We start from the raw sequence: 19213 nt of genomic DNA, 5'->3' as shown, positions 1-19213 counted from the left end.
CCCTCCTCTGCAATAGTTCACTAAAGAATACTCCCTCAGTATATTTTGATGGTCTTGAGTTGTCATTTTTATGTCTTGATACTGGGATAGTTAGTTACACTAAGATGTTTAAGTTTAGGTTTTAATATACTGTGTTATGTGTTTACCCCGGGCATTCAATATATCTTCAATTACTATTTGAAAAATTCACATTAAGGTAGTAGAGGTTTAAACCTTGCCTCACCACAGAGTGTGCAAGTCTCTGAAGACCACTGATTTAGTAGTGTTTCTCAAACTGCAGTTGCAAACAATTCATGAACCATTGAATATATTTAATGGGATAAGATCAGCATTTTTTTAAAAGAGAAAATATCAGAACAGCTCATGTAGTAAATGGCATCCTATTATGAAACTTTTGATTTCTTTAATAAGCCTGCACATGTATCTTTATACTGGGATGTACTGTAAAACATCATTTCTTACTATATAGTCTTACTATGAATCTTAAGCAAATGGAAGCACGGACTTGCTTTTCCCCTTATGTCTACAACCAGTAAAATACAGGTTTCCCTCCTTTTCTTCTTGATGTTCTTGAAGCCTTTTTGCCCCCTTAAGGGCACTTTTATCTTAGCCATATTATCCCACAAGGATTATTCCGCAGCTTCTTTTCCATGTAGCTGGATGGGCCCAATAGAATCCTACATTCAAAGCCTTAGAATATCCAGAGGCATCTGATCTGGGGATTGCCTGTATTACCTATGTAATGTCACTTGAGCAATGACTTTCTTTACGATCTAAGAAATGCAGTCTTTGTTTTTATTGTCCTTTGCTGTCTCTAATATGTTGCAGATTCACTTGACCTCCAGTGACATTTCTTCAGTTTTATTTACATTTAACTTTCCCATCAAGTAAGGGAACCTCAACAGTTATAGCATAGCTCCCTTGAAGAAATTTAAAGAAAACCAACTTTCTTACATTTTTAGTTAGAATTATAGCATCTCTTCAAGTTTTAAATAAAAATTTACCTCTAATGAATTCTTTCAAAGGAGGCAAACTGCTTATTCAAAGAGCAGTGAGGTATATAAATGACTATTTTAAATGTGTGATAACACTAAACTGCTTAAGAATTTGAGAACCATAGTGGGTCTGTTTTAGCTTTTGCGAGTAGCAATTCATTCTCTTGTTGCTATAAGCTTTTATTATTTCATTCTCTCTGTCTGGGAAATGACACTATAAATCACTGATGGTTTTACTGGATTGGTCAGTTTTCATTATCCAAAGTAACATAAATGATAATCACTGACTAATGTCCTGTGGGTTTGTCATGTAAATACAATCCAGAGAACAGTCACTGCTCAGAAATTGCTAATGTGAAAGTTCTCCTGTAGTACTATCTTTGGTTAAAGTAGATTCGGTTTAGATAGATGAATATTTGCTATTGACTATAAATTAAAAGAAAAAAAAAGAAACAAAAAATAAAATAAAAAGATTACCCTTTTATCCTTGTACTTTTTTTATTTTGGTAATTCTAAAAAGGAAAAATGGCCAGAACTCTGTGCTATCCAAAACAGTAACTACTGTCATGTGTGGCTGTTCAAATTAATTAAAATTAGATTGTAATTAAGATTTCCATTCCTCTGTCATGGTAGTTCAGTACCCACATGTGGCTTATGGCTACGCATTGGACAGCACAGAGAAAAAATATTCCCATCTTCGCAGGAAGTTCTATTTGATAGCACTAGACTAGATTTTTCCAAATGTCAAGATGAAATTATGGGTCAAAAGTGAATTTCTTTTGATTATAATGTATGTGTGTATATCTGAATGATTCTGATAGCTTTTTGTGTTTCTCCTTTTGCCAGTTTGGAATATATTTTGAACTGGGATTGGTCAGTTTGTATATATGTAAGGTATATATATTAAGTATATCTAACAAATCTAGGGAGAATTTTTCTTTTTCCTAATATTTATCTTCACTTTCATAATGTAATGACTAGGCATCTTCTTGAGATGTGGAGAATATTGAAAGAAAAGATTTTTGTTTTGAGGTTTCAAAAGGTTTTCAGGTTCACCCTTGATAAGCATTAAAAGAGAAATTCTGTTACCTCATGGTTTTAATGAATTTTAGGTAATGTTTTTAATTAAATATGATGTAATTCATGTAATAATATGGAATGGGAAGTGAGCTTTAATAGTGTCTTGTGTTTATTTAATCATGCTAAAGATTGAGAAAATAAATCCTTTAGTTTATGCAATTTATAGTCCAATGCATGGGTTGTTAACTTAAGAGCTTTGACAGATGGGACAGAGGAAGAAGTGAAACAGAGCAGTGGGTGCTTTGGTGGGTTTAAGAGGATTGGTTGAGGGAATAAGAAAATCCTGTACTCAGGGACTGCAGGGGTGAACCTTAGAGGCTGAAAGTGACTGAGAGGATGGGCACATTGTGGTGTCTTTGGAGGATTTTCCTGAGATTGATGAGAATAATTTAGCAGTCACCCTGCTTTCCCCACAGTCAGCTTATGTGTTCTTGTTGGCAGGCTGTGCAGTTGTTCGTGGCAAGACCATCACTGAGCGTGAAAAGGCAAATGGCAGCAATTGCTTTTGCTCCTTTTGACCTGAGGAGGTTTCCTAATCGGGAGATGAACCCTGGGGGCTGAAAATTCATCATAGGATGCTGAAATTTCATAACAGGAGATGTGCAAACAGTGTAGCAAACAGAAATCATCTTTGGCTAGGGTTTTTTTTTTTTTTGCAGGGGGGAGTGGGGGCAGTAGGTTTTAGCGATAAGTCTGAAACAATTCTTTTCTCTTGAGTTTTAAAAAGTTGAGTTTTTTGTTTCAAATTTTAAGGCTGGGACATATTGTGTGAAAATTTTAATTTTAATATAGTGATGGTTTCAGATCTGCTGTACTTTGAGCTTTAAAAACTGTATGTATCTAGGTGACAGAAATTTGAAAATTAATCAACCAAATGATACGGTGTTAGTTCGTAATATGCTTTAGTTTATATTTAAAATATACAGTGCTGAAAATAAATGTTCATTTTTGTTGCTGAAAGAATAGTTTTGCATTTTATAATTATGGTGAATGTAGAGAAAAGAGGAAAAAGTATCCAGCTTAGGATACAGCAGAACAATGCAGGGCATGCAGTTATTTTAGTCATCTAATATGTCAGCATTCAAGAATCTGAACCGATTGTTTAAAAAAAATCTTGTACTTTGTTTCTTTTGTTGCTCATTTCCAACTTTGTCATCTGTCAGAATGCAAAAAAAAATTATCCTTCTATAACCATTGACAGGATAACACAAAAGCTGTCTCCAGGTCGATATTTTGCAGCAATATTTTTAACATACGAAAAGTAGTTTTTATAATTTCACCTTGGTGCTCAACCATTTATTATCGTATCAGAAGCATGTCAGTAATTCCTTTCTAAATGTCTGCTTCTTTTAGCGCGGAGACCCACATCAAGGGCTTCACACTGAACGATGCTGCCAACAGCCTCCTCATCATAAGGCAAGTTAGGCGGGATTATTTGAAAGGTATGTCACAATGCTTGACCTTTACGTCACATTAATGCCTCTGCAGATTTTTCTTGTAACGCCCTTCGAATACTTGGATAAAGGAGTCCATTTAGCAAATTACCTGCTTATCAAGAGCCTTTTGTGGTAGCTGAGAGACGTAAATTACTGTACATGCATTTATAATACAGCTTGAATATGAATGTACTTGTCATTTGACCACTTAGTCCAGTTTCCATTCCATTTAACACAAGATGGGTTTTCTTAAGATGAATCACAGCTCTTCAGACATGCAAAATTTGTGTTCCAGAACGAGAGAAAGTACAGGCTTTCAAGTGCGTTAAAATTCACAGCACAAGTCATTTTGCTTTGGAAATTAACATACTTTAGAGCATCTGAAACAATTCCCAGCAGTTGTTTCTTGCATATTGTGTTGGTTGTGTGTGTGATAGCAGATGAGTTAAATTGAGTGTTAAATGTGTGGGATTGTGCACGAAATGATTATAATATTGATTTTTAAAACTTAATCTAATACTTTTTTAATAGTTCATAATACCAGCAGCAATAAAATACGGTGTTTGGTTGAAGTTTATAGTTTTAAAATTAAGGTTAAGAGGCTAATGCCAGGAAGATGTGGAGGTGACTTTGGGGAGGAGTGGGGCAGGGCTTTTTGTTTGGTAGAGGCTGTTTATGGCTATGCAGTGGGGTGGATTTGTATCTGGAGGTCTTAGGAATTAGTTCCCAAGGGGGAAAACCATGACTCTTATTTTTAGGGAAGCCTCTTGTCACATTGAGTTTTATACTTGAATTTGTTGATCCATTAGTACCACAGTTTTGCCAGTACAATGAAGCCTACTTAGGAGATCTTCAAGGAAGTCCCTTTAACTGTTAAATGTGTTACCAATTTTTTTCTCAGCCTCAAGTAGTGGCGTTATTCTTCCTAGCATGTCCCTGGGATAATTTCACATCCCTACAAGAAAGTTGGTGTCTAATTGTATGAAACTTTAGTGTTGCCTGTGATACCTAAACATACTGGTCTTTACCCATCTCCCTAATTTGATAGTCTTTTTGGACAGCCTTAAGTTGTGAGTGAGTGGTGGAGGGCTTGCTATTAAAAATTGTTTTTAAACATTTTTTATTGAAGTATATCATTCATACATAAACATACATAAAAAATAAATGCATAGTAAAATTTGTGAATTTACAGACATGCAAGGCTCCCATACATCTCCTTGCCACTAACACCTTGCATTGCTGTGAAACATTTGTTACAAACTACAAAAGAACATCGTCAAAATATTACTACTAACTATAGCCCATATCTTACATTTGGTATATTTTTCCCCCACCCTGCCCAATTATAATAATATACCTGTATTAATAATATACCCTGTATTATTATTATAAATTTTATTATAGCCTTATGTCATAAGTGAGTGGTGTAGGGCTTGCTATTAAAGTTTTTAAGTGCTTAAAATTTTATGTCTAGGAATAGAGAACACTTTTTGTCAAGTCTATATTTTATGGAGAAATGATAAACAGTTTAAAAGCATTGAAAAATTTAACTTGTTACATATATAAATAAGAACAAAACTTTTTAAAAAGTTTTTATTTAAGGGGTTGTTTTTTCAGTTGAATCTGAACTAAATTTGTTTAATTTGACTGCTTCCCTTTGCATGTATGTTAGCTGCCCTCTGAAAACTACGAGAGAGTACTCGATACAATTTCACATCTGTTCTTCTCAGCTATGTAGTTCAGCCGGAAGTTCTCTGAGAACAGGAGCTGTGAATCTACTGCTCCCTCAATATCACCTCCAGCTTGCCCTCCCCATCTTCTCTGTCTTGCCACAGAATTAACTGTTAGAGTAAAGTGATCATTGGGAAGGATGGGAAGGATGTCTACCCTATTTCCCATCTCCTTATTTTACTCCATGGCTGAACAGAACTGATTTTTAAAATCCCCTTCTGTTCTTCTGTTTTTCTTTCTCTCAGGTTTCTTTTTCTCAATCCCACCTAAAGCAGGAAGAAATAATAAAACCATTGAATTATTAATATAATTTTATACACATATTGTTCTAGAATATTAATAGATGGTACCTTTGCAATATGATAAGATCACTAGTTAGTAACTGAGTAAACACTGGACTTAAATGACAGTGGGAAAAGGACTTGAGGAAACTGGTGTGTAGATGGGTTCCAATTTCGGTATCCCTTAAATCATAAACTGTACAGAAGGCAAGTCTGTATGACATGAGAATATGGTATAGATCACAATGTCCCATACTCCCTTTGGAGAGACTTAAAACTGTTTGTTCCCCTTGCCTCCACTGTCTCATGTATGCATAGATGCAGGCCCAGAGGTGGTTAGACACTTGGGTTGGTATCTAGAGGCATGACCTTAGGTAAATTATTTAAATTTTCTGTAGTCCATTTTTCTCATCTGTAAATTTGGTACTCAGAAAGGTACTTGTGAGTGTATCTGCTTTGTATTATGCCTGTCCTATAGAAAGTGTTCAGTAAATGTGAGTTGTCATAATCACCATCATTATCTTATTTTTGTCATTATTATTTTGAGCTAGTGGGGAGAAGATCCTCCCTAACCTAGGTTGGTTAGTAAGAATATTCAGAAGTTGATTATCTTTGTATGGCCACCAGTTAAAGTGATGTTATCAAAATTATCTTCTATAGATTATATCATTAAAATAGTATTAACAGAGGAGCAGGTATAGGCTCCATGGTTGAGTGCATGCTTCCCATGTACGAGGTCTCAGGTTCAATCCCTGATACCTCCTAAAAGTTTTTTTAATTAACATTTTCTATTTTCTATATGCACATGTATATTTCTAAAATTTTATTGAACATGCTTTTTATTTTTATTTTATTTTTTAAAGATTTATTTATTTGTCTCCCCTTCCCCACCGCCCCAGTTGTCTGTTCTCCGTGTCTATTTGCTGCGTCTTCTTTGTCCGCTTCTGTTGTTGTCAGCATCACTGAGAATCTGTGTTTCTTTTTGTTGGGTCATCTTGTTGTGTCAGCTCTCCATGTGTGTGGCACCATTCCTGGGCAGGCTGTACTTTCTTTCGCGCTGGGTGGCTCTCCTTACGGGGCACCCTCCTTGCGCGTGGGGCTTCCCTACGCTGGGACACCCCTGCATGGCACAGCACTCCTTGTGGGCATCCCGCATCAGCACTGTGCATGGGCCTGAACATGCTTTTTAAATTATCTATTTTCCTTTCCTCCCAATTGAGAATCATGGGTTTAGATTGTTTATAGATATGGAGTAATCAGGAATCAAGTGTTTGTTTACTCAGTAATGAACACTAAATTCATTATGTCTTTTACTGTATTGTTTTTAACAGACTGTTTAATTATTATCCTTTTTCCATACTTGCAAGATCTTAGTTGTGTCTAGGTTACCTGCTTTAATTGCTAGAAAGCCATAAAGTTTTCTTTGGGTAGTGGTAGTGGTGGTGGTTGTGCTAAGTATTATGTTTTCTCCACACACCCCAATTACCTCTTGCACATGAGTCGGTGATCAGGAAGTTATTCCATATTTTCTCATGACCGAATGTTAGTTCTAAGTATGATACTTAAAAAATAAAAAGAAAGAAAGAAAATTCCTCTGGCTATATCCATGGGAATCAGATGGGCTTTATTATTATTATTATGGTAAAATAATGCAAGAAAATTATACAAGGTATTTTACCATGTAAAGTAAATTTATTAGCGTGAAATTTGCATGTTCCAGTTTGACTGTTTTCCTGTATGATCGATCCTTTTCGGGCTAGAGAGATATATTGTGTAAAAGAAATGGTCTTTGGAATATTAGGTTTTGATTAAATCATGTACTCTTTGAGTATAATAAAATCTGAGAAAGTATGAATGTGGGTATAAGTTACATATCTTTGGGAATTCTCAATCCTTTTGTTCTTCCTTATTTATATTTCTCTTAATTTATTAAATTCCCTGAAATTGGTCACTAAATGTTATCCCTGAATGGAACTACATTCTCTTGGCAACATTTTTCTTTTCCCTTGAAGACGCTTCTTTGGTCTCAAGTATCTTATAGATAGTCAAATAAATCATTGTTTTTGTTTTCTTTTAAATTTCTCATCAAGTATTAATGTTTTCTGTAATCCAAAATAAAATATGCATAGGCTTTGTGTATACCCATTTGGTGCCCAGATTTAAAAGCTCGTTTTCAAAATGCATTAAAGTCAGTACAGGTCATATAAGAAAAACTCTGTCCCCTGCTATTCTATTTTAGAGGCTCTGACAACGCTAAAAACAACCTTGGATCTGGAGCAGATACCTTCTAGGTTAGCAGTGACCTGCCTTATTCAGGCATTAGCCTTGAAGGGTGATGTAGAAAGCATACAGATGATTCAGAAGATGGTAAATGGACTTGAAGATTCACTTGAACTCTCAAGTATGGTTTTCATCAATAACATTGCTTTGGCACAAATCAAGAAGTGAGTATTTTCAGGTTTCTTTTCCTCCATTGGCTATTGGAAGGAGCATTATCTCACATACCACTTTTTAAAGGTTTTAGGCTGTGAGGAAATATTGATGCTGTTTACTGCTTTTTCTCTAATTAATAGGGATTAATTATATGTTACAAAATTTGTTTTAGCTTTAAATTTAATCACAGAATAAATACCATTTACCAAATCCATAAAACTTGCTTTTCACAGTTGCTAACTTTTCTCATTCATGCATAAATTATATATGCCTTTGTGTTGTTGAGACACTGTTACAAAAGTGAAAAATGATCTAATTTGTTTATCAACATACTGGAGGGTGCCCTCCATCTAGAATAGTATGGACAGAAAACCCAGCAAACTTGTTAAAAATATGCAAGTCCATATTCCCCACCCTCCTATGCCCATCCATGCCTATCAACACACATGCCCACAAAGGGGGTGAGCCTCGGGTTGATTCTGTCACCGCCACCTCCAGATTCCTTGTTGAGAAACACTGCTGTAGAAGTTAGCAAGAGCTCGATTTTTGTTAAGCTCACTAGCAAATACTTTGCTTTTAAAAATTCAAAGGGGTAATTATGGAACCGATATAATTTGTATCTTCAGAAAATTATATTCTTTAGCTATTTAATATTGAAATACAAATATTTGTTTTGCAGGGTTTTTTATTTTTATTTATTTATTCATTCTTATATTTGTTCTTTGGTTAGGAGGCAGTTGTTTTTTATTTCATATTATGTTTATTTGTTAAAATTTTTTCCCAAATAGAACTTAAAAGAGAATGTGAAGTTGGAAGATTGAGGAAATTATCAGAGTAACATTCTAAAGAATTCTTTAATATTACTGTAAAAATGCAATGTCTATATGCTAGGGACTACATATTTTTATTCACTATTATTTAAAACTCAGAAGAAATATTTTATTGTAACTTAGTGTTCATTTTTTAGAGAATTCATATATTTCATGTAATAATTTCAACATAAAATTGATTAATTATATTTGGAGTACCATATCATAACTGTAAATTATCAAAGATTACTTAACTGAAAAAGTAGTTATAATTTTTCTCATAACTTGTTAAATAAGACTGCAGGGATTTTTTTTTTTTTTTTTCAGTATTAAGTGCTAAAGCTGCTTTTTTTTTTTCCTGAGAATTTTAGAATAAATTGAATCTTTTCAGAGTTTGTATAATACCTGATAAAAACAAATTGTTGTGACTGTGGGTTAGAGGGATGACAAATGATACCTCTTGAAAATAGCATCACCAGTATCTTCAGGAATCCTAAAGTGGTATGTGTGACCAGTTGTGGATTATTAAAGCCATAGTTAAGACATTTGAGCAAGTTTTCATTTTTACTTCAAAGAGACTACAAAATTCAATTCAATATTTAAGATACAGTGTATTTTTTATCTTCATTAGTTCTTCTATATGTATCTGTTTGATCTTCTCTTTCTGAGCTCCTACTGAATTGCTTTTGCTATCTAAATGTGGTTGGATTGAAGTTGCAGAGTGTTGTTTTTTTTAAAAATCTGGCTATCCATAAATGTATTTCCTTTTTTCCCTAAAGTATTTGCTTAAGTAGATCTAAAAGTTATTAACAGTTGTCATATTAATACTGCCAAAGATATTAATACAAAACAAATATTTCTTTATAATTTTTTTAACTTCTTTTATAGCAATAACATAGATGTTGCAATAGAAAAGATTGAAAGTATGCTTACTTCAGGGAACCAAGCTGTGAATCCCCAGAATTTTGGCTTGGCATATTTATTCAGGAAAGTAATAGAAGAGCAGCTGGAACCGGCACTTGAAAAGCGTAAGTTAGTTTTCCTTGCTGAAGAATGCAGAAGCACACTTTCTCTCTCTAATGGGAATGGCACCAAAATTCTTGGCTGGATGAGTTACACCACTGTTTTAATGAAAGATTTTTCTATTTTTTCTTTTTTTCTCACCTGTCATTTTTCCAGTAAGCATCATGGCAGAGAGATTGGCCAATCATTTTGCAATTTACAAACCTGTCACCGATCTTTTCCTTCAGCTTGTGAATTCAGGCAAGGTGGATGATGCCAGAGCGCTGCTACAGGTAACGACCCCTGGGCATGGAGCAGCTTGTGGGCTGGCAGCTTGCGAGGAGTAAACTGAGAAGTTACTTGACATGGGTGTGTGGGAGAATGCTGGAAATGAAATGGGGTGCTGTGAGCACATTGAAATTCAGTGCAAATCAAGGTCTCATGATAAGGACTTTGAATTGTAAGTTGTAGGTTGTAGGTTGCTGGTTTTAAAGATGCCAAATTGGACTTAGAAGTGTCTTTAGATTTAAGCGGGTGGGGGAGGGAGAGGTAGGAAAATGTGTTTTGCTGAAATGGTTTAAGACAAATGTTTCTGTGAAGATAGGTACTGCAACATAACAATTCCTTTGATTTCCTACTTTAATTTCTCTAATGCTTCTAAATACTGTGCATCACCATGGCAACACAGTTTGCAAACAAAAAGTAGGAAATGTTTGTTTTTCAAGTACAGCTCACTTGAATACTCAAACATTCTCACTGCCTTATTCAAGGTTTATTAAGAGTCGAATTTGCTTTCTATTCACTTATGTGTCACACACACATTAAATGACAAATGCAGGTCTCTGTGGCCCACACTCTCAGTTAAATTAGCAATCTTCAGGCAAGGAGACAACTGCATTCATGCCATTTTAGCACACTAAATATAAAGCGGCGCCAAGTGCCGACAGAACGGTGGGTGATCGGAGCTGCCACTGGCAATGTACACAAACAGGCACCGCTGGGGAGCCCCTTCCCAGCAGGTGGCAGTCAAACAGTCACCGTGATCCTGCCAACGGCAGTGTTTGTATAGGCTCCCGGTGTCAAATTGAGGCCTGGGACCAATTTCTGATAGTAAATAGTGTTAGATTCACTTATATTTTTACCAGCTGTGAAATATTTTAAGTAGTAGATAGAGAAGATAAAACTGCACCCATTTGTATGAGCTCTAATTTTGATCCTTAAACTTCATCTAGTTTGCTAGTAGAATCCAAAACCATTTTTTAAAGAAATGCCTAGTAATTTCTCCATGTTAACAGTGTTGTGAAAAGTGTAAAATTGGGACTGCTTCTAAGACCTTTACTTTTGTTTCTGGATGGAGAGGAAATAAAATTAATGAGGAATTTTCTTGTTTTGTTTGGTTTTCCCTCTTTTTTTGTGTTTTTTCTGTTTTTTTAAAGAAAAGACCATTTATAATGGAAGAGATTATCAGGAATCTTTCATTGTTTTATCTTGCTGCCTTTAGTGTTAAAGTTATATCTTGAAAGGAATGTATTCCTATGCTTTTCTTCATATGTATGTATCTAAGTACCTATTAGGGGCATAAGCATATAGAGATATAATTATACCTGCCATTGGATTTATTTTTTTTAACACATTATTCTGATAGTTCTTTAGAAAGTGCCTCTTGGTACTTCATCGACCAGCTTGTCTGAGCCGTCATCCTCCAGCCTCTTCTTAGAGAGCCCCAGTTGACCGCAGAGACCTTGCCTGCAGCCCTCAGAGCTGCCTTTCTCCAGAGCAGCCTTGGCTAAGGCTCGATGACAGCTGACTGTTGAAGCAACAGCAGCAGTCGTCATTTTCATCCCTTCAATAGACTGAGGTTTTAGACGATAAACTCTTTACCCCATCCTTTACCTGATTGTCAAACAGTAGAAGATTATTCTCGCTGAAGTGAAGAATACTTTATTCACAGATGTCGAAAACATCAGTTTATAATGTAAATGTTCTGTGTGTCCCCAAAAGTTCTTTTTATACTGTTCGTTTTAGTATTGACAGTGTTTTAAAGCTTTGAAAGAGCAATGTGCTTTTAGGAACTTAGGAGAATGACATCTATGATGAGTGTAAACTAAAATATTGTCTTGCCATATTTGATTTTACTATAGCATCTAAGATTGGATAGACACTTGATTTATCTGGTCTGTCATATAAACTTTTTTTTTTTTTTTTAGTTTAACTTTTGTCTCTTTCTCAAGCACTGGCTGTCTGTTGCTATGAAAGCCTTTTTATAAAATAGAGAGATTGAAATCAGTCCTTTTGTATGCATAAGTGTAGGTAATTATACTTTAAAGAGAACTTGCTTTGTACATTTTAATTTTTATAAAGAAACGAGCAGTTATCTCCCTGACACCTTATTAAATGTATAATTAACCTTATGATCCCTAGCTCACTTGTGAATGCTTGGCAGTATAATTGGAGAGGAATAGTGTTTCTTTTTTTCCTCTTTCTTTGCCGTCCTAAGCCTTATTCTGTGGTTGTTGAAGCATTAGTTTAATTTTTCCTTTTTCTTTTTAAACAAACTTTACACTTGCCATGCCAAGGACAGCATTCACAAAGGCTTGGCATAGCTTGTACTTGTTGTCTTTTTTTCTTGCCTTAAAAAAAAAAGGTCGACTATTAGGCCTTCCTATTGATAATGATATACTACTGCATTATTGTGAACTTTCTTAATTGGAAATATTCACCTTGGTCTGCTTGTTTATCAAAAACCTTCACTTCTTGAATAATGTTTTAATTTTTAGAGATGCAGTGCAATCGCTGAACAAACCCCAATTTTGGTGATGTTCTGCTTTCAGAGTTCTAAGAAACCAGGAAAGGTACTGTGCTTTACTTGCTAACAAATCAGTGGTGATGTGAGCCAATATTGTTCCAAGGCACTGAGCTCACCATGAGAGCTTGCTGGTCCAGGACCACATCTAAAAGCAGTTTTAGCTAGTGGCACTCTTCATCTCTCTCACTTGTGCATTTACAGCCACCAACCTTTAGAAAACATTTAGCCCCTCCTCCCCCCCACCCCCCTTTATTCTTTTTAAAGGAATAGCAAGTGTAAGAAATGTGAAAACTACTTATCAGGAACCATCTGGGGCTGTGCCAGGTTCCTACTGCCTTATAAGATGGGACAGGAATTGGACAGCAATTTAATATATCTGTTTAGAACATTCCTCCCAGACGACCTGCAGGAAGTCCTGGAGAGATGTAGGTCCAGTATGATTTGACAGAATAAACATGCTAAAAAGCAAGTTGGGTTGAAAAATGCCAGGTACAGTGTCCAGGTATTTGACAGTAGTACAGTTAAGCCAGCTCTAGCTTCTTTTAGTGAGATGGAACAGGGCATAAATATATATCAAATCTATCATTGATTCATCCAGCAATACTGGAAATAATCTATGGTTATTCATTAGGGTGTGGCAGTTCTATAATCACTACAGGAAATAAAACCATGGCACTGAAAGCAATCAGGTAAAAAGTCCATTGAGATCCCAGAAATGCTCTATTCCTGGAGTAGGGAAAACATCAGAATGTTTGACTAAATTTTTCACATTTTATCTAAATTTTTGGCACCTAAAAATATAAATATTTTCTCTTTTACTCTTGGGATCATGTAACTTCTTGATGTGGTTACCAGTTGATTTAAAATAAGCAATCTATATTTTAGAAACATCTTCATAGAAATGTAAATGAAATTGCACTGACTTTTGAAAAATGCTACTTTATTTTGGCTGCAAATTACTGAATCAACATCAAAAGTAAGATATACAAAAGGGAAAATAGTCCATTAAATTGAACAGGTTTCTGTTGTAATTATTGTCAAGAAGATTTTCTGATATATTGTTGCTATGTCAATGTTGTGGTTCACTCTTGTTTTGAGTTTGTGGTAATGTTACCTGTATTTAATTTCCTAGGCACCAACCATGAAATCATTGTTAGAATTGATTCCTGAATTAATTGAAAAGGAAGATGCACATGGTGCCGTCATGAAAAGCTATGGTAATAAATTTAATCTGACATATTACTTATGTGATTTAAATATTTGCAGTATAGTCAACTCTTAGTCTTCATCTTTAACACAGTAGTCCTAAACATCAGGTAATTACTAATTTACTTAGCTTTCGTATGTGTCCTAAAACTATATATAAGAAAAATACGAGGGAAACAGACTTGGCCCAGTGGTTAGGGCGTCCATCTACCACATGGGAGGTCCGCAGTTGAGTTCAAACCCCAGGCCTCCTTGACCCGTGTAGAGCTGGCCCATGCACAGTGCTGATGCGCGCAAGGAGTGCCGCGCCACGCAGGGGTGTCCCCTGCGTAGGGGAGCCCCACGCGCAAGGAGTGCACCCGTAAGGAGAGCCGCCCAGCGTGAAAGAAAGTGCAGCCTGCCCAGGAATGGCGCCGCCCACACTTCCTGTGCCGCTGATGACAACAGAAGTGGACAAAGAAACAAGACGCAGCAAATAGACACAGAGAACAGACAACCGGGGGAGGGGGGAGAATTAAATAAATAAATAAATCTTTTAAAAAAAGAAAAAGAAAGAAAAATACGAAATAGTTACTGTAACTTCAAAATTAAAAAGTATCAGTGAGAATCTTCAGAGAGGGCCAGTTGTGTCTGAGTAGGACCCCAGGCTTTTAGCAGGGCCTCCTTGGGAATCAGTCCAGTCTTCTCTCAAGGCCCCACAGCCTGAAATGCAACAAGAAGTAGGTACATATTTGAGACCACCACTTGACTTGCCTTCTTGCTCCTTCAGTACCCACCCACCTGCCTTTTGAAATAACAGACCCCTAAATTAATAAGTGGATTTGGAGTAGTCACCTTAAATCCCAGGTGAAATTTATAATCATTCGGTTCCCTGATTGATGGGCAATCACATAGGAAAAGAAATCAGTCTAACGTTTCCTTGTAATCAAGATAAATGTTCGCATTCTAAGGCATGATCACTTATTCCATCTGCCACCCACTGACTTGTTGACATGATGCACTGGAGTAAATAAAAATTGCTCTGTCGATTTTATTGTTGGCCAGACAACAATCTCAGTATCAGCAATCAGAATTAGTAAATTGGTCTCTTTTTTCACTCCTGTGAGGGAAACATTATATATTTCAAAATAGAGCTATAATCATAAACCTTCTCAAAGTTAGATTTTTTTTTAAAATTTTTTATTTCTCTCCCCTCTCACCCCCGCCCCATTGTCTGCTCTCTTGTGTCCATTCGTTGTGTGTTCTTTTGTGTCTGTTTGCATTCTTGTCAGCAGCACCAGGAATCTGTGTCTCTTTTTGTTGCATCACCTTGCTGTGTCATCTCTCTGTGTGTGCAGCACCACTCCTGGGCAGGCTGCACTTTTTGCGTGGGGTAGCTCTCCTTAATGGAGAGCTTGTGCTTGGGGTTCCCCTATGCAGGGGACACCCCTGCATGGCACAACACTCCTTGTGTGCATCAGCATTGCGCATGGGCCAGGTCAGGAGGCCCTAAGTTTGAACCCTGGACCTCCCATGTGGTAGGTGGCTGCTCTATCAGTTGAGCCAAATCCGCTTCCCTAAATGTTAGATTTTGGGAGTTGGCAGATACTAATAACTAAATAACATAAAATCATATCAGACAATGTAAAATTATATATGTCATGACTAAATTGGGCAATCCCACTTAGCAACTGGTGGGGCAGAGAAATCCAGAAGTAATGAAGGGGAAGATTCGAGAGTGTTTTGAATAGCTTCCTAGAAGAGCTTGAGTTGGGCCCTTAACAGGTAGTAGGGACAGGATTTGGTCCTTTTGGAAAGGAACAAAGGACGAACGCAGAGGAGATACCTTCATCCAAATTGCAAAGAACAGTTCCCCCTCCAATGGACTCCAATGAGTACTGGTGAATCAGTTACCCTTTTTGAGGCTCCTTGATTGATCTTTAAATTTCTCATAGATGTCAACAATCGAATGCAAAATTTAGGAATTGGATTACCAACAGCGATATTTAGCAAAGCTCTACTACTCTTAACAATAAATTTAAAAATAAAATTCCTGCAAATCAGCTACTCTTCCTAAGAAGATTTTATTCTTGATTAATGGAGAGCTAGCTAAACTTAGCTCCTAGGCTACTTCACTATTCATTTCTATGAAATATTAGTGTTACTTGTTAATACCTCCCTCTAGATTTTTTGTCATTATAGTTGTGTTTTCCCTACATTTGCCTGTTTTATGATAGGAGAGTGTATTGAAAGTCTGTAGTCTTTCTGGTGTTTAGCTGGTGATCTTGTGTTGAATATGTCGCTTTCTGCATGATTTGTGTGCCCCGCATCCATAACGGTCCCTGGATTAGCTTGATTTCAAAGTGTGGTTTGCAGCATAAGAGGGTCCCAGTGAATGATGCTGAATGAGGGGTGTGGGGAAGGTGTGAATGAGCGTGGACATTCTGAATGCGGCTTCTTACCAAAATAGTTAACTGTTTATTTTCCTAGGGAAGAGGGAATCCAGGAGTCCCTGAGCAGCTAAGTGTTGTGGTGAAAAGAGAAATATATGTTGTCTTTATCTATGATTAATATCTTTTTCTTCAGCCTTGGACAATGATGTTGCATCTGCTAAAGCGCTGTATGAGCACCTGACTGCAAAGAAAACAAAATTGAACGATCTGTTTCTAAAGCGTTATGCAGTTTTGCTGAAGAATGCTGGGGAGTCTGTCCCTTTCACTGAACCCCCTGTGAGTATTTCTTAATTAAATGAAGAAAATACCTGTACAGATTTGTGTACGCTTCATAACAACATGTAAAAAAGAAGCGGAATACTTAATTACGTGACAATTCGTTCTCTGTGAAGAACCGTCCATGGAGGGCCTCAGGGACTGAATGAGTTTGGCTTTGCAAGAGTGAAACCTCTTGGGCTTTGATTTAAAACACAAAGTCCATATCAGACCTTCGCTTCACTTATAGGTATGAATTTATCCCATGTCCTTGGGGCCATTATCGCAAGGTTCAACATTAAATAGAATTTGATAGCTTGTATTTTGATAGCTAAGTATATAATGTCACTGTTAACTTGTTTCATTTTAAGTATAAATTGGTTTTTATTTCTTCATCTAGGACGTTTGTTTAGTAAGAGAAACCCCATATGCAGAATTCCTTTTTATTGTGTCATTGAACTTTAAGTCACTGCACCACATTCATTTCAAACACCTCAGCCTTCCATGCCAGATATAAATGCCTTCACACATGCAGCAAGAGGCTCCTGGTGCTAGTTTTTAACTCTGAACTTTGAGCCCTTGCACTGATTTCATGAAACAGGACAGAGCGCAGAAGCTTGGGGAATGGATCTGCCGAGAGCTGGTAGCCTCGGCTACCATTTTGCAGTGCTTTTTGGACCGTTGCCTTTTACTGCCAACTTTACCTATAACTTCCCTCCCTTTTTTCTTCTTACCAGGAAAGCTTTGAATTTTATGCACAGCAGCTGAAGGAATTAAAAGAACGCCCTGCGTGAAATAAGCAGTTACTACTTAGTTTTGTATGTATTTATGATTCCACATCTAAAATTTTGTTTTTTAAAATTGAAAGGAAAAAAATAAATGAAAATTTTATTTGTTTATGCACTTGTATTTATTTGTAATATACAATCCAATCCACATCTTATTGACAGTAACTGTGTACCCTTAATCACTAGGTGTTTGTGTTCTTGTCAGTGAACATCAACAGCATTTTCTTTGAGGCTCCTGAGGTATGAAGCCATAAGTTTTCAGGATTCTTCTCCCCATTGACTCTTCAGATCCCCTGCTCTGATAATTTATTATTGTAAAAAAAAAAAAATGTTTATTTTTTTCATAGACTTGCTTTGTTAATACTGTTTATCTGAAAAAAGATTGGAGCTGGACAAAATGGTGTCAGTGAGTAAAAGGACATCTTAGGAGTCGTCAAATCCAGCTCTCTTCATTTTCCAGTGAGGAGCTGAGACCCAGAGAGACTGTCCCTTGGCTTGGGTCAGGGTGCTGTGTGCAGAGCGTGGAGGCTTCTCAGTGCTCTTTCCCTTCTCTCGTGGTGGCTCTCTTCACAGAAATCTCTTAAATTAAGTCTAGGTCATAACTTGTGTCATGAAGTAGAGCAATGCATTGCCTTTTGTTTGGTTTCAGGTCTTTGTCAGCACAAGTTTTGACTGTACGGTAGACTTGCTACTTTAATGTTCGTGTCCTGTGAATGTGTGATTTCATATATGAAGGGGTGGTCTTAGTTTTCAACGGTAATGAGTAAAAGTCATCCTCATGTTGACTCTCATACTCTATTTTAGTAGTCACTTAAAAACTATTACCTGTCAGTTTCTAAGATTGATCATACCATTACATAGGTGTCTTAATATATAATATGGACTATTTGGGATTGTGTAAGTAATGGCCAAAAAGATTGAAAATGTTTCTTGGCGGAATTATCCCCATTTTGGTTTACTCCTTGTCTACTTCAATTTGGTAATGACCGACGTTTTGGCTTCATTGAGGGCTCTCTTCCCACCATTTACTTGGAAGGGGAGTCCTTGCCTGAGAGGAATAAGTGGCTTAGCCTTTCTCCATCTAGTGCCTGCAATTGGCACGAGGGATGGGGTGGTGAAGGAGCTGTGAAGGAAATGTCAGCATGGCGTATTTTCTTAAGAGTTAGACCTGAGAAATCACGGGGTTCGGCTAATGCTAAGTCCTGGCCTAGAAGACTTAATTCAGCTTTCCTCTGTGCTCTCCCCAGGCTTGGGACCGGTAGAGTGGTTTGATATTCTTTGATTTACCTTGAGCCTCGTTCTTGTACTGCTATATTTAGGTATTCCACTGAAGTGGGCTTAGTTTTCACAGTTACACTAGCCCGAGTTAGTTGAGCTAAGTTTTTCTTTTTTTTTTAATTTCTCTCCCCTTCTCCACCCCCCACGCCCAATTGTCTGTTCTCTGTGTCCATTCACTGTGTGTTCTTCTGTGTCCACTTGTATTCTTAATGTTCATTAAAATAGCACCCTAAGGTGAGGTATAACTTTGTCTTAATCAGGACTTCCTAATCATCTTTGGGGAAACTGAAAGTACAATCTCATTTGCATGAAGTGACTCCAAGTGACTGTTAAGATGTGAGCAGACTACAGAAGACCTTTATAAAAACCCCTCATCCTAAACAGCAGACTGGGGCCATTAAACATATTATAAAAAAGAGATATTGAGACAAATATCTTAGCACTGCATTGATTTCCCCTTTTGAGTGTAAATATTTAAAATCTAGTAATTATATGTTCTAGGTAGGCGTATACATACTTTCTAAATATCTAAGAGCTAAATTGAAATAAATTAGAATTATAGAGTAACCACAAAAAATAAATGTGGGAAAATTGTATTTTATATGTAATGATACATTCGTGTATTTGATCCTAATATGATTGTAATGTGAAATAATTTGAATAAAGTATACCTCAAATTCC

At 36.5% G+C, this 19213-nt stretch overlaps 1 protein-coding gene across 2 annotated transcripts in view; it reads left to right on the top strand.

The window, feature by feature from the left end:
* Positions 1–19213, top strand: part of LRPPRC (leucine rich pentatricopeptide repeat containing) — a 100811-nt gene extending 81598 nt beyond the window's left edge. The window contains exons 31-39 of one of the 2 annotated variants that reach the window (XM_071208794.1): positions 3429–3517; positions 7763–7967; positions 9654–9793; positions 9945–10060; positions 12545–12619; positions 13706–13790; positions 16345–16487; positions 17204–17284; positions 17441–19213. In XM_071208794.1, the coding sequence (XP_071064895.1) occupies positions 3429–3517; positions 7763–7967; positions 9654–9793; positions 9945–10060; positions 12545–12619; positions 13706–13790; positions 16345–16487; positions 17204–17260 (910 nt within the window). In that variant the 3' untranslated portion in view covers positions 17261–17284; positions 17441–19213. Of the gene's footprint in view, positions 1–3428; positions 3518–7762; positions 7968–9653; positions 9794–9944; positions 10061–12544; positions 12620–13705; positions 13791–16344; positions 16488–17203; positions 17364–17440 lie in introns of those variants that run through there. The other variant, XM_012524195.3, reaches the window with a different exon arrangement.

The sequence above is a fragment of the Dasypus novemcinctus genome, chromosome 17 (assembly GCF_030445035.2).
Source record: "Dasypus novemcinctus isolate mDasNov1 chromosome 17, mDasNov1.1.hap2, whole genome shotgun sequence".
Classification (NCBI taxonomy): domain Eukaryota; kingdom Metazoa; phylum Chordata; class Mammalia; order Cingulata; family Dasypodidae; genus Dasypus; species Dasypus novemcinctus.
This window is presented reverse-complemented; position numbering and strand designations above follow the sequence as displayed.